General features: G+C 41.4%; 1 protein-coding gene across 10 annotated transcripts in view; it reads right to left on the reverse strand.

Moving 5' to 3' along the window:
* Nucleotides 1–3,247: 3,247 nt before the first annotated feature.
* Nucleotides 3,248–13,890, reverse strand: part of ENOX1 (ecto-NOX disulfide-thiol exchanger 1) — a 535,380-nt gene continuing 524,737 nt past the window's right edge. For all 10 annotated transcript variants that reach the window (XM_046663943.1, XM_046663938.1, XM_046663939.1 and 7 more), the window contains one exon: nt 3,248–4,186. In XM_046663943.1, the coding sequence (XP_046519899.1) occupies nt 4,055–4,186 (132 nt within the window). In that variant the 3' untranslated portion in view covers nt 3,248–4,054. The remainder of the gene's footprint in view (nt 4,187–13,890) is intronic.

Below are 13,890 nucleotides of genomic sequence, written 5' to 3' on the forward strand. Positions count from 1 at the left end.
GGCTTGCCTGCTTTGCTTGGTTGGGATGATGTATCTAAAATGTACTTTTGAAGAAACCAGTACCTGCAGCCTGCCTGGCTCTGAGTGAGGCGCTTCATGCATGCTATCTTATTTAATCAGCACAGCAGCCCTATGAAGAAGGCGCTAACATTACACGAATCTGCGAAGAGTGCCTCACTCTGGTTAAGTAATGTGCCTTAGTCACAAGGCCAGTGAGTGTCGGGGCCGGGACTCGACTCTGACACAGCCCAAATACTCTCCCACACGGTATGAGAAATTTCCAAATGTTTGAAGCCCAGAAATGGAAAAAAAAATCTGCTTGAAAACAGAAGAGGAAATTTGGAGGTGGTGGACTAGAGACACAATATTTCTAGTGATCTAATGTATGAACACATTCACTGTAACTTGTTAATTTTGAAATGTTCATTTGGTGTGCTATCCGTAAAAGTATAGCTTATTCAGATACCAATGACAGATGTTGAATATACACACCAACCTTTTACCATTTTGATATAAAGTGAGCCAAGCTATAAGATTTTAGGAATCTAACATCTCTTTACGTTCTCAGTTTATGAGAAGAACTATGAGTATTACGGTAAAAGAGTTCTTATGTTTTTGAGATAAAATATCTTTTATTGAGTCCAACAAATAAACAGAGCAACCATTTTTAGAAAAAGGATAAAAAAGAAAACAACCTCAAAGTAAAACATCCCCAACACTTACCAAGAAATAACTTGTCGCACATCATCTTTGTCGCATGGATATTTGTTTAAACAGTCTCGTTTTCTACACAATTGCTACCTACTTTTTCTACTTCTCCCATTTCATTTTTATCACCCTCAATGAAAACGAGATGTTTATCCAGATGGAAACAAGCTTCTCTATACTTTCAAATGTTGTTTTGATCTGATATTCAATAAAAGTGTGTATTTGCAAACTTAGACAAGTGACTATTCCTTGCTGCAATAGGTAAAGGATACCTAAGCCAGCAAGAACATTCATCATCCACTGGAATATTATTCAGCCTCAAAAAGGAATGAAGTTCTGCAGTTCAGTGGGTACTAGGGGAAGGGGTTGAGGGAGGCACGGGGGGTGAAGGGGAGCATTTATATGGAGACAGACAAGAAATAATACACAAGTGAAATTTCACAATGATGTAAACTATTATGAACTCAATGAAAAAAAAAAAAGAGGAATGAAGTCCTGACACATGCTACAACATGGATGAACCGTGAAGACATTATGCTAAGTGAAAAAAGCAAGACACAGAAGGACAAATGCTGTTATGATTCCAGATACATGCCAGACCTGGAATAGGCAATTCAAAGAGACACAAAGTAGAATAGAGATTACCAGGGGCTGGAAGGAGGGGAATAGGGAGTTATGGTTTAATGGGTACATTAAAGTTTTTGTTGAGGAGGATGATGAAAAAGTTATATAGTGGTAATTGATTACATAATATTGTGAATATATTTAATGCAATTGAATTGTACAATTATGAATGGTTAAAATGATAAATATTATGTATATTTTACCACAATGAAAAATTTTTTAAAAAGAAGGTGATATTTCTACCAAGATCTTACAACTGAGAGGCAGAAAATTCTAGCATCTATTACCGGACATAATATCTCAACATGCTTTGATTCAACAAATTCAGAACGTTCCTGTGTGGGCTCTTCTTTCATTCATTTGGTTCATTAATTCATTTGGTTCTATAAATATTTATTTAAAAGTCATGGTATTTCATATCAGACTGAGGGACTAGAGGGATGAGTAAGGGAGGTTTCCAGCCTGCAGGACTGGGAGAGACAGCCACATCCACAAGTGATTAAGATACACAATAAAGGCTGCAGTAGAAATATAATGACTAGTAGTGGGAACTCAGGAGAGGAGGCTCCTAAGGGGAACAGGGCTTCATAGAAGAGTTGATAATTGAGCTGGGTTTGAACTTTGAGAATAAATCGGGTTGCTCTGAGTATTTCAATAATATGCAGTACATTATCGCTCACACTTTCTGTCTTGGTATCTTGGATCTAAGATATTTGCAACCTTATCCAATATTTTGTAATTTTTTTCCCTTGTGTATAAACTAACTGGTCCCTGGAGGCAGAAAAATATCTTGTTTCATTCTCTGCCCTTCTTTCTAAACATTTATAAGCAAAACCACTTTGAGAAATAATTTAAAGTAAATGAGATGTGCCCAGATCCCTCAACGAGCTTGTAGTCTGGTAGGGAGATGAGGCAAAGACAGCTGGGCAGTAAGTGCCTTAAGAAATAGTGTGGGATGGCTGTGCAGAGGCAGGAGAAATGACTTTTTCTAGGGGATGAGGAAAACCTCATGGAGGAGGAGGTCTTTGCATTTTCCTCTTAAGGCTGTATAGAATTGTGATAACTAGACGTGAGTAAGGTCATTTCATTTGGATAGGAAGATATGAGCAAAAGCAGAAAAGCAAAAAATCTCAGTCCTATTCAGGGAGGCAGTGAAAAAGAAAGCCAGAAAGGCCCGGTGGGGCCTGGTTATGAGGACCTGCAGACCTTCAATGTTCTGCTTATTCTTGGAATCCAAGAACCATGATCTGTTACGGGGTAGATTTAGGAGAGAAAGACTAAAGCATGGCTTTTGCCAAGCGGTGCCATGTCTGCACCCAGGATCCAAACCAGCGAACCCCAGGCCACCGAGAAGCGGAATGTGTGAACTTAACCACTGTGCCACCGGGTAAAAGTAATATCTTGAATACTTGCCTTTTTTATGATTCTTATGTAAGAAAGCAGGAAGGAGATAATTTAAAGCTCTATACTACTTGTAATTAAAAGAAACAGAGGAAGTCCAAATTTTGTCTAAATTGTTGGTCCAAGAGTCAATTCTTTTTCTAACTTATATGTTTTCCAGCAAACATACAAATAAATCAATCCAGGAATTAATAATATTAACTAATTGGCTATTTTGTACCTGCCCAAGAGGACACAACACAAAACATTTATGTTGATTTTATTTGGATGCTATATCTTGGTATTTTCAAACAGTATCTACTCTTATGCTGTATAATCTCTTTTTCTTAGTACTTTCCACTCCACAATTTTTATATATTCCTATTTGAAATTATGTCATGTCTTTTCATGTCACTCATGCATCTAATCATTTAAAAATGATGGGATATGAGATGTGACAATAATGTGAGAAAGGTTTCTCAAGGAAGAATTAAAATATATGAAAGAATAATTTGCAAAACAAACATGGTAGAAGTCATATTTATTGAAAAAAATTAATATCTTTGCTATAAAATTTGTAACAGGAATATTTACTGAATGTTTATTTTGATGCATAAACCTGAATATTACATACCAAGTACAAGACAGTAGCACTAGTTTTCCCTTTATTTACATTTTATGAAAATTGTTATGCAGTCCATGTTAAAAGAACTTATGATGGAGAATTGTTACATTAGAAAAATAATATTCTTGATAAAGCATTCTCAAGGAGTCCAATCACATTTTCTGCCTCTTCAATAAGGCAAAAGTCCCTGGAACAGCATATAACTTAATTTACAAAATACAATAAATGTTGAGACACATATTCAAGTTTTCTTTTGGTATGATCTTTTCCTCACTGTAAAATTACATTTTTTTTTTTTACTGAAACAGAAAGACTTTCAGGAAAATGTCATTGAATGATTTCAGCTATACATTACATATACAACTCTGTAGTCTAGCAACAACCATTGCTACACCATCATTAATGTTAAATATTTTGCTTGGCGAGCTATTCTCAAATGTAGCATATTTTAAGATTTTGCCATCATTATGACTGTGGAATCATTGGTTTTCATAGGAAACAGATCTGTCACAGTATGAAGCTTTGTTTGTTTTAGGGAACTGGTACACAATTACATTTCCACTCACAAGAGAACACCACGGATGGAACTAAAGTCAGGCTCTGCGGGCTCCACCAAGGTCCCGAGCTGGGCCAACCCGACACCTCCTGCGCTCACGCTGCACAGCCCTGGCCGGGTTCAGGTGGGTTCTTTTCCAGAAATCTTTTTGCTCTTCACAGTTAGGTGGTTTTAATTCCTTCAAAGGCACATAACTTCCATCTTTTCTCCAGCGTTGCTCCCACACCTGTGAATTCCTGTTTAAACATGCGTGGCAGCCTCATCAAAAGCATTTCGATTTCGTTTGCAGATATCTGTTAGAAAGGAAGAGAAGTCACTTTGGGAAAGGGACTCATCTGAAAGGAGACCAGGGGTTAGGTAGGGATATGCTTCCCAGAGAGACAGACAACATGTGTAGTTTTCTACTTGGCTGTCAAGTAATGTCCTTATAAGAGGAGCACGACGTAAGTGCTGAATGTGATTATCCTTGTCATCCCGAGCACGAGACAATGGGTGGAAAGTTCCAGGTTGGCCCTTCATGTGGATGGCTACCTTCCTGGCAGCGTCACGCCTGAACCGCCCTCCCTTGATACAAAAGGAGATGGGATGGGACTTAACGGGGCTCAGAGCAAATTCATTACCACTCCTGGAAAGCTACTGGGCCCTCATCCTGTTCTATAAAGGGCAGCACTTTTATCCAGCTCAGTGAGGGCCGAGGGCATGCGGGTAGATTTCTTGCCACCTTAACTTCTTTCTCTTCCTTTAGCTTTCACAGGCACCAGAAGATCATGAAGGTTTAACAACAGAAATGAAACCCAAAACCTACAGCCATAGAAGTCTCAATATCCAGTCATAAAATCCAGGTAGATTTGTTTAAGGCAAGTTTTTTCTTCTCCCAATTTTTCTTTATTGCATAAATTTTTATACCAATAATTCATTTATTCTTAAATAAAGAACAAATCAACCATAATCCTTCTGCTCTAACACAGCCATTGCTCTTGCTTTCCTGTGGTGACATCCTAATCCATGTGTGTGTATGGGGATCTCATGTAGCAAAGCAGCTAAGACCCTGGAATTGGGACCTGACGTTTTTGTTTGAATCCTGTATCTACTATTGTTATGAGCTAAATGACTCCTACCAAGATAATCAGTCTCTCTAAGCCTCAGCAAGTGGGAATAACAACACTTAATAAGGATGTGTGCAGACTACCAGCTTAGCACAGATTTGGGCACATAGAAATGTTCAATGACTCAGATCTATTATTATTTTTCAAGGTACAATCACTGTATAGATATCATTTTACAGTCTATACTTTCCATTTAACAATATTAACACTCATTTTAAAGAGAGACCAAAGAGACCAGGAAGTCAAATCAACTGTTCATTCAATACTCACATGGAAAAGATTTCAAATGATAGATATATTCAATATTCCTGGGCCTCCAATACAAAACTTTAGATAGAGGCAGTCCTGAAAGTTGAAATCAATTGTATTCTAACATTTCTGTGTGAATTATTTTGAAACCTGAATGCATTTTCCCATAAAACCATGTTAAACGGATTATTAGACTCCAGGTCAACCCACAAAAGCCTATTAAACAGGTTATTGAAAGGTTCATAGTGATTTTGAAAGTACATTTTCTTTCAGGGAGCACTGTGTGAAGCACCCTCACCAGCACCCTCATTTCATTCCTACGACACTCCTATGAGATATGAGGGGCAAATATGATCTATCTCCATCTTATAGCTGAGAAAACTGAGTGAACTACAGAAGTGTCTTATCCAAGACAGAACTTGGGAAGGACCCACTGCATGTGGGTTGGGACCTGGGGATTGGTGTGCTCCCCAGGATTGTCAACAGCTGCAGGTGAAGAAGTAGGGGTGTAGTGCGTTTTTAAAACATCAATCACCTGGGGTACTTGTTAAAAAGATAGATTCTCTAGCCTCTTCTCTGAAGACTTTGATTCAGCCAATCTAGGGGGTAGCCCAGATAATCTTTGTTTTCTTTTGCTGAGGAAGATTCACTCTGAGCTAACACCTGTTGCCAATCTTCCTCTGTTTCGTATGTGGGTTGCCACCACAGCATGGCTGATGAGTGGTGTAGGTCCATGCCCAGGATCCTAACCTGTGAACCCCGGCTGCTGAGGCGGAGTCCACCAAACTTAACCACTAGGAAACAGGGCCAGCCCCAGATAATCTATTTTTAACAATCACCCAAGGTAATTCTTACACTCAAGCATATTTGGGTTAAGAATGGGGACTTAAACTAGACAGGTTTGGTTTTTAATCTAGGCTGTGCCTCAGGCAAGCTGTGTGACTTTGGGTGGGTCATTTAACAGCGATAATTCTCAGTTTCTTCACGTGTACAACAGAAATAACGATGTCTCTCTCTGTGTAATTGTGAGGATTACATGTAAAACGTAACACAGTGCCTAGGACCAATACGCTTCCTATATACACCGATTTATCAATGCTGGCAGAATACAACACACTAATATCAAACCTTTTGTGGCGGATGCGTCAAGCTCTGTGCAGATAAACCAAAGGAAACGAGTACAGAGAGGTATGTGGTCAAACCCAGTTTTGAGTTGGTCCAGAAGGCAATTTTCCTTAAGCTCTATGAGGCCAAGTTATCCTCCTAACAAGCTCCCTTCTTTCTTTTGGGACGAGGACAGCACAGGTAATCTATGTTAGACTCCAGTCCAAAGTCAAATTCAACTGATACCCCTGAGATGAGTGGTCCTTCCCCAGATCAAACAGAAGCCATAGAAAAGGTGACAGATTGAGGTAAAAGCCAGCCCACCACAGGCTTGTTTCCAGCATAACTATCACCTCCCTAGGAAAAGTAGAGAAGAAGCCTTGTGCTATTCATTGAGGAGAGAGAAAGCTGAATTCTTGAGGGTCAAATAAAGATCTGATCTAAAGATAATGTCTATGCAGGAGGCCAGCTGGGGTCAGGTTGGGCAATCCCAACCCAGCAGCCCCACCGCTGGTTTTAAAAGGCATATCAACTCATAATCACTGAGAACTTTTTCCTTGCCAGACTCTTCGGAAAACACTTTCTTTAATTCTCACCACTCTCTCCTAAGAGAGCGAATAGTTTACAAATGAGGAAACTGAGGTCCAGAAAGATTAGGTACCTGGTGCAGGGTAACCCAGGCAGTAAGTGTGGAGCTGGGGTGCAGATCCAGGCTCTCTGCCCTTGTTCTTAACAAATGGTGCCAACCACCACAGGGGGTCGGGGAGTGTGGAGTGAGGTTGGGAAATAATCCTCTTAGTCACTGCTTCTCTGTTCATGGGTGGGGACCACGGGGGAGGGCTCTGTGTACTGGAGGGCAGGCTCCTCTGTGACGAATACTACTTTAGAGGGATATCCACATCAACGGCATAAAACTGAAAATTCCCAACTTAACCAGCTTGTACACATTCATACGCTAATGCTTGAGCACCCCACGTGAACCATTCACCAAAACAGCAAGCAAATCATAGGGAATCTTGTTTTCCAAGGTGTCTTGTGACCTGAGCCTAGACTTCAACCTCAAAGGAAGCAGAAGATGGCATGCAGCAGGAGAGAAGTAGCTACCACTTCCTGAGTCATCACTGTGGGCACAGAGTAAGCGCTTTACATGCACTGATCTCATCAGAAAGCTCATTAAACAAGCAAACAAACCCCTCACCTGCAGGAAGAAAGAAATGTAGAGGCAAAAGATTTGGAGTCTAATCATGGCATGATCATTAACCAGTTTCACTGTCTAAATCACTTAATCTCTTTGGGTGTGTTCTCATTTGCAAGACAAAGCAATTGGGAAAAAACTCACCGAATGCTCTCAGTACTTGGATTTGAGTGCTGGTCCTGCCCTATATTAGCACTGGTCTTTGGGCGAGGCATTTAAAATTCACCTGTCTGTAACCACAGATCCACTAGAGGACCAATTTGAACTGAGCCCATCTTATCAGTAGAGTAATTAAGAGTTGTTTTTCAGGAACTGAGAGTCCACCCCTTGTCCAGTTCAGGCCAGTTGAGACCACCAACCCATCAACTGGGCCTGCACAAATGCCCAATAGGTGACCTTTTTGATGTCAGGGGGCCAAAAACTCCACCCTCAGGTCATGGTAATGCTGCTATTTTGTGAACATGCATCCTATAAAGAGGCGTGAAGCTTGACTACAACTTGCGCAGGTCATCAATTACCTCACTTTTCCTTACCTTCAATCATCTCTCTCCACCATTCAGACTGCCCTGCCCTTCATTCCATAAATTTTCCCCCAAGCCCTGGATGGAGGGAGACAGATTGGAGAGCTCTGACTCCTATCTCCTTGCCGGTCAACCTCACAATAAAGCCTTTCCTTTTCTCAAAAGCTGATGCTGTATTAATGGTATTTTTTAATTGGCTTTGGGCAGAGAACCCCTACTTTGTGCGGTAACATGTCCACCAGGTTTTTGCCGAGATCTCAAACTGAGAAAACGTGAGAGGTCTTTTGTGTACTTCGAAACACAAAACAAAGGAGAACCAAAACTTAATAGCACTTACTGTGTGCCAGATACTGTTCGGAATACTTTTCATAAATTAAGTCATTTAATATATACAGTAACCCATAAAAACCCATTTTACAGAGGATGATGGCAAAATTACAAGAGCTGACAAATTATTTATAGGGAGGAGAAGAAAACAGAATTAAAGTAAATGAAGATATTTGTAAAGTAAAAGTTCTTTGGCCATAAGGTGAAAAAGAAGGGTAAATTGAATTTTCTCTTGAATTAGTTTTAAAAATCCCGAAATGTAATGTCGTACAGGTTAATTTTGTCAGGTTGGGAAAAGGTTTAAAAACCATCAAACTAACCTAAAAGCAGGTTCTCCTTGATCTTTCTTCTGGCATGAGAAATAAACACCTTTAAGGAAATGCTCTGGAATTTAGCTGAGAGCCTTCATTTCCTACCAATAATTTCTTGGTCTTGAGAACTGAACCAGTCATGGCATCATCACATAAAACGAAGCACCAAGACCTCACTGGCCGAGCTCAGAGTGAAATTTACCCATTTCCTCATCAATTGTGCAGGATTCCCTTCCCTGAATCCCTTCTGAGGTCAGGGATTCTCTCTACGCTCCTGTTTGTCACAGATGGAACCCTGGGGCCAGGGATGGCTGTTTACTTGCCCAGCTGGTGAGTGGAGGGGCTAGAACTTGGTGCAGGGCCTCTGATGCTGAATCCAGCCCTGCTTTCACAGCACTGCAGTCCCTCTCTCACAAAAATACTATGCGGAGAATCAAATACATGTGGTTAGGAGAATTCTGTGTGGCATTACAATACAGGTAGAAACACATGCTGTGACAGTGAAATATCATTCTCCCATATACCAAGCATTTGGTGCTCCAGAAAGTGGGGAAGATTGTCATAAACATGATGCTTTTATCACTCTCTTATCCTGCTGGCTTTTGCTCCAAGAAATTAGTGGTCTGTATATATGTCTTTGATGTTGTCAGTGGTCCCCCTACCCCTGTTTTGTTTAAAATTTTCTAAGTCTAACATTTATTCTTTTAGAAAGGATTGATTTGCTCTAATTAAAAAAAGAAAAGAAAAGATGAGAAGAAATAAAGGCTCAGTGTAACCAAGGGGCTTTGTGTGGTGGTAACGCTGCAGAGGTAATTTGTAAGATCTGCTTGAATTATTTTCTGAAGTGCTGATTCTAGTCCAAGGCTCCTGCCTCCTTGCCAGGCCTCTCAGCACATGTATAAATTGACCCAAGCAGACATAAATCAATTTTATTATCGGGATAGTTGGCTCCACGTCCCACACCAGTCAGGCAAGGGAAGCTGAGTGAGGACGGGTTCTCATCTCAGGTACTGAAAAGACACTGGTATAGGCTTTGTCGAGGCTGGAGAGTCAGGCAAGCCAATTGTAAAACCAGATTTCTTTCCATAGGATAAACTGACTGTTAGACTTCAGTGCACACTTAAATCTTGTTCACTCTTCATATCCCTAGGCAAAGCACAGTGTCAGCACATAGGCACCTTGCAATAAACATTTGCAGAGAGAAATACAGAACGTGGGTGGGGAGAGGAGGGAGGGGAGGGAGGGAGGAAGGACACAAAGGAGGAAGTATGGGAGGAAGAAGGAAAGAAGATAAATAAGTGGGGAATTAGGAAGAGAAAAGGAAAGAACTGGAGCGAAGAGGAACAGGGAGGAAGGAAAGGAGGGAAGAGGAAAAGAAAAGAAAGAAAGAAGAAGATAAATAGAAGGAATTGGAAGAAAGAATGGAAGAATTGGAAAGAGAAAAGAAAGGCTCTGGATGGAAAATGAGAGAAGGCAGGCAGGAAAGAAGGGAGAAGGAGGAGAAAGGGAAGAAATGCGGCATTGACAGCTAAAGGACCTCAGAGGGAAGCCACCAGAACAAGCATAGACTCAAGGATACCTCCTGTTAATCGTGACTTGGACACATTTCGCCCTTCTCCAACTCCTGTTTCACTAAATATCTGCCTGCCCAATTTAGCACTTCATTAGTTCACGTCTGATTCTCAAGTTAGTTCATAGATATTATACCATTTCCTCAACTAGACTACAAGTTTTTTCAGAGCAAGTTTCTTTCTTAGATTTCTTTTGTGTCCTGGCCATCCTCCACTCTCCTAGTCCCCCGGACAGTGCAGGGTATGTGAAAAGCAGTGAATTATCCGAGCATCCACTGGGTTCCCTGTAACCTTGTCAATTTCTCTCCCTGTGGCTGAGCAACTCCTTTTTATTCTTTATGTAGCCAAACGGAAGTAGTTACCTCCTATACTTCATATGTCATATGCTCTCTAGAGGTGCTGTGATATCTAAAAAACACAGTCATTACAGCCTAAGCAACAGAAAACTCATTCACTCATTAACATACTGTGACAGATGGCTATTTAGGAGAACACCAGAATATACATAATATTAAAGATTATTCGGGTGGGCAATCTTACAAACCCTATTGGGAACGTTTTTATCCATACTTGGTGCCTAACTATAATCTGGGAAAGAATGCTCTACAATTAAGGCTGATTTGAATTTCCTTGGAATTGACAAGATATTTTAATTTCGTGTTTCCAGAGGTAAGATTTTAGTCAGAAATGCACGTCATTTGCTCCTCTGATGAGAAATGTGCACATGCCCATGAGCACCCAAGCCCATCACCAACAGTGGTCTCATGCCAAAATGGCAGGTCTTTCTAAATCCTCCAGCATCTACGGCTACACTATGTTGAGTCTGGTTTTTAGAATCGAGTCTTCCATTTAGTAGGCCTAGGGAAGAGGCTGCAGGTATGTAGTGGGGCAGCCAGGCACACTTGGATGACTGGGTCTTTGTCTCCTAAAGAATACATAAACTAGGGGAAGAGAGAGGAATCCATCCTCTTGACTGTAAGATAGGAAATATTCATCTGCTAATGCTCAACTCAAACGTGACTTCTTTGCTGCCTAGGATCAGCAAGTGGGCTTAATGGCTTGGGGCTGGTATGGGAGATTCTGTGTATCGATCAGAAACCATTTTCAAGATAGTGTTGCTTATTCTGAAGAGCTTACCTGCCTGTGCCCAGGGCACAATTTTTGACTCAGCAAAACTTCAGGAAGCCATCTCCCCCCACCACCCTGGCCCTATCTTCCTCTGAATGACTCTTCCTGACTTGGTCATATGTTTCCAATGCAAGAGAGCTGAGTAAACGAGAGTGAGTGGTTTAGAAGAGACTGAGAAGAAAAAAATATGCAAATATCATTATCAAGAGCAGGAGGAATATTTAACTGGAAAATGGCCTATCGTTGGGCTACACAGTTTTAGGGAGCCATGTACAATTTACATGCCCAGCATAATTTAAATTAATTCCTGTCTCTCTTCCATTTCTAATCATTCTTATCCACATATATGGCCTTTGGGAAAATCCTAATAAAAACAGCTCCATTAAGGCCGGACTGAGCCTGCTTTCCTCGCTCTCATCAGCACTGGGGTAGGCAGAATCTAAATGCTATCTTATAACAACTGTGGCAATGGTAATGCTGTCCAATCTCAAGGAACCATGTTGTTCTAAGTGGAAATTTTAAAAAGCCGTCCCACTAGAGTCAGCAAACCCCCTGTGTTGCAGAGGCCAGGCAGAATCCACTGCCTTAATGCAACATTAACCAAAACTCTGTGGGGGCCAGGTGACACTCAGTTCATTCTGATTGATCAGAGGCAGGCACACCAGGCCGCTGCACCGGAAAGCCTCAGCATCAATGGCTGTCCGCGGCTGCAGGATTCGGAGCCTCGGGGCAGCTGATGCAAGGACGAGGCCTTCGTGGATGCTTAGAGGGCAAACCTCTCATTGTTTTCTGTTTAAAGCCCTGAGGATGTGGAATTCCAGTACAGAGCAATAATTTGCTCTCTGGATTAAAAAGTCTAACTATCTTTTCAGCCTCACTGGGATGGAAAGAATATTTGGTCCAATCCCTGGTACCCAGGAGTTTAAGTCAGAGCACTTTTTTGATATATTTTTTTGCCACAGGCATGAGAAAAAATCTGACAGCTCTACTGAGCATTTCAGTCAGGCCATGGAGGGCTGTCTGGGGCAGGCCCTGTGTATTTCCTCTGGAGGGAAATACTTTCTGCATTATCTTCTAAAATAAAAGTACCAGTCTGAGGTGAAATGGAATTCTCCTTGATTCAATTCCTTCCGGAAAGGCCCATCATCTAATCGCCAGAACCAGGTGTGTGGGTTCTTTCCTCAGAGACCGATGGAGGAGACCACACAAACCTCACCTGAGCAAATGGATGATGGACACTGTCCTGAGAGTACGACTAGAACAAGAGCTCCCACCTCACCAAAATAATTCATCATTTTTAACTGCCCAGGTGATTTTACGTGCACATGCATGCACACGCATGTGTGAGAACTCACACACACATCTCACAGATGTGCAGATCATCGACCTCCACTGATGGGGCAGAGGAGACGAGAGGCCTGAAATTCTTAGATAAAAAACAAGTGGATTCTTTGGCCATTTCAGCTCATACTAAAACAACAGTTGCTTCTCAACAAAGGCTTCCCACTTGGGATTTCCAGAAAGGGAAGGAAAGAAATGTCAGCAATATGAGGGGAAGGACAGGAGCGACAACAGGAATCATTTCTTGAGGGCTTATTCTAGGCCAAGCCCATCGGTGCAAGCAGTGTTTGGTTTAATCGTCCAGGCAAAGGTAGTGGTGATATTAAGGAAGAATGATATTGGTGACGGAAAAAAGACCAAGAAGCCCTTCAAAGCTTTATTTCCACAAAGTGACATTGTATAGCTTGTCCTTCTCATTTCGTCTGCGTTAACGTGAGCATTTTCTGTTACCTCCCTGTCCACGTGAGGGGAGGCCACAAAGAAGACAATAACATGATTCCGAACTTCACAAGTCTTACCGTCTCCTCATTCCCTTTCTCTGCTTTGGTCTACCTGATCACCAGCTGTGTGGGAACGAAAGGGCATGAATCTCCATGACTGAAGAATAATTTTGTTCCGGATGACTTGTCTCAAAGGGGAAGTATAAGACCCATTAGAAAGGGCAAGCAGTTGTGGGATCATGATTTGGTAAGATCATGATCTTATTTGAATTATTTGAATTAAAATAAGAGCATGGTATAGTAGTTTCATTGATCCTGACCATTGAAAATTGAAAATGACCTATGTGTATTCAGCTCATACAACTGCGGGCTGTGGGCCTCGTCCTACAAATTCCACGCACTGTGCTGTGCTCGGTGGAAGAGCTTCTTATTCCCATTTTCCTCCCCAGCAGGACATTTAGCCAGCTACTCAAGGACAGGCCTAGCTTCTCTGTTTTGCTTCTGTGTCCATCCCCTTCCAGCTTCCCCAGGCAGTACTGGTTAATGACATCACTTTATTTCGACAGGGGCCCCCCTTGTTCACTAGGATTCAATACATAAATTGAGCTCTTTTTCTCCCTTCTCCTTGGGCACACAAACACTGCAAAGGGCTAGGAGTATAGCTAATTTGCAGATGAGAAAGACTGAGCCTCAGAGAAATGAGG

The sequence above is a fragment of the Equus quagga genome, chromosome 6 (genome assembly GCF_021613505.1).
Source record: "Equus quagga isolate Etosha38 chromosome 6, UCLA_HA_Equagga_1.0, whole genome shotgun sequence".
NCBI lineage: Eukaryota > Metazoa > Chordata > Mammalia > Perissodactyla > Equidae > Equus > Equus quagga.